The sequence below is a fragment of the Hibiscus syriacus genome, unplaced genomic scaffold (genome assembly GCF_006381635.1).
Source record: "Hibiscus syriacus cultivar Baekdansim isolate YM2019G1 unplaced genomic scaffold, ASM638163v2 tig00004072_pilon, whole genome shotgun sequence".
In the NCBI taxonomy this organism is placed as follows: Eukaryota; Viridiplantae; Streptophyta; class Magnoliopsida; order Malvales; family Malvaceae; genus Hibiscus; species Hibiscus syriacus.
The window spans coordinates 610,976-612,936 of NW_024061998.1; the positions used below are offsets into that span (position 1 = coordinate 610,976).

At 40.1% G+C, this 1,961-nt stretch overlaps 1 protein-coding gene across 1 annotated transcript; it reads right to left on the bottom strand.

The window, feature by feature from the left end:
- Positions 1–1,266: 1,266 nt before the first annotated feature.
- Positions 1,267–1,705, bottom strand: LOC120189183. The gene is made up of 2 exons (XM_039192521.1): positions 1,406–1,705; positions 1,267–1,306 (listed from the first exon to the last, which is right to left on the bottom strand). Exons 1-2 carry the CDS (start codon positions 1,703–1,705, stop codon positions 1,289–1,291), a joined length of 318 nt encoding a protein of 105 aa, XP_039048452.1. The 3' UTR covers positions 1,267–1,288.
- Positions 1,706–1,961: the final 256 nt, after the last annotated feature.

The following is a 1,961-nucleotide window of genomic DNA, read 5'->3' on the forward strand; positions in this document are numbered from 1 at the left end:
GTTCTATTGTGGAACAACTTGGCCGGAAATTTTCATTAAAAGACATGGGGTCCTTAAATTACTTCTTGGGCGTGGAAGTCTTACCCACTAAGGATGGCATCTTTCTTTCCCAACATAAATATGTCTGTGATTTGCTATCTAATACAAACATGCTTGGGGCCAAAGAAGTCTGCACTCCTCTCTCCACCAGCACACCTCTCAAACTCAATGATGGTACTGCTTCTGTTGACAGCACTGAATACAGAAGAGTAATTAGAAGCCTCCAATATCTCTCCCTCACTCGCCCAGACATCTCATTTGCTATGAACAAACTGTCTCAGTTCATGCACAAGCCTACTCAAACTCACTGGACAGCAACAAAGCGTCTCCTGCGCTACTTGAAACACACCATCTTCCATGGTGTTAAACTTACCTGCAAGACAAACCCCATTCTCACAACCTTTTCAGATGCCGATTGGGCCGGCAACTTTGATGATCGCACCTCCACTTCAGCCTATATCAGCTTCCTCAGTTGCAATCTAATCTCTTGGAGCTCAAAGAAACAACGAGCTGTGGCACGATCGTCGACTGAAGCAGAATACAGGGCTCTTGCTAATGCTGCCTCTGAAACTGTTTGGCTACACTCTCTTCTTCGAGAACTTGTTTCAAACTTCAATCTCTCCATCAGTGCTTTGTGACAATCTTGGAGCTACACATCTTAGTTTTAATCCTGTGCAACATTCAAGGATGAAACATATCCAAATTGACCTTCACTTTGTTCGAGATTTGGTTCAACAGGGTGTTCTTCAAGTCAAACATGTTCACACTCAAGACCAGCTAGCAGATTTATTAACCAAACCTCTCTCAAGGCAGCGGACGGAAATACTCAGAAGCAAAATTGCTCTTGCTGATGGCAGCTCAATTTTGAGGGGGTGTATCAAGGCAGATCATTCACAAGACAATCAACCAGATTCTTAGCCTACAATCATGCAAATCTTCTCACCGAGAATAATGCCTCTGATCTCTTCAATCAATGTAAATAGATAGTGCAGCAGGTTTTCAGCAATACAGTTGTAATTCTTTCCTTTTTTATACCTATGTAATTCCTTAAGTTTAGCATGAACTCTGTATAAATTACATTCTAAACACATCAATGATAGAAGAGAAATATTTTCCATTGTAATACCTTTCTTCAATTCTCTACATAAATGTTATAACATTTACATAAAGGAATTGCTTCCTTTTCTCAGTTTTTTTGCCTTTTGTTGTTGAAATGAATCAGAGTAATAAGCAAACCTTCACTGTTGCTTCAAGAACAGCAAGATGCCTGCAAAAACAAGTTCAACAGATTCATCAAAAGCGCTCGAATCTAATCCGAGTTCGAGTCGAATCCCACTTGTCGAAATGAATGAAATAGTGATCATACGTTGAAACAAGCATTGAATCTTCTACTACCACGACGGCTTTCCATTACAACTTTGAGCCTTTCGAGCATCTCTTGTTCATTGAATATTCTCCCAGGGGAGCTCATGAAGAAACTTCTTTGAACGGGGGGAGACCAAATCCCACTCTTGGAGTAATCGAAGTTGAATTCCGACACATCAAAGAACTTATCGAGAAGTCGGTCCGATACTAGTTTAGAAACCAGTTGAACCTTAACCGGAGATGGCTCGGAAGCCGAATCAGAAGATGGAGACGAAAAAACTTCATATTCAGAGTTTGACATTGATGAAAATCATTAGAGAGAATGGCAATGGTCAAGGTGCTTAGAAGAACCTTATTGAAAAAGACTCGGATGGAAGTTTGCAATCATGGAGAGGTCGTGGGAGGGCATAACTAAAATGTTTTTTTTTATAAAAAAAAACACTATCGGGGAGTTGAAATTTAGAGGGAAGCCTGCATTTGGGTAAGCAATGATTTGAGGAATGGAAAGCATATCTGCAAATTTTGTTATATCAAGGGGATATATTCTTTCTTTTCTT

Coding starts and splice junctions, on each gene's coding strand:
- LOC120189183 (XM_039192521.1), bottom strand. CDS start 1,705: ATGTCAAACTCTGAATATGAAGTTTTTTCGTCTCCATCTTCTGATTCG.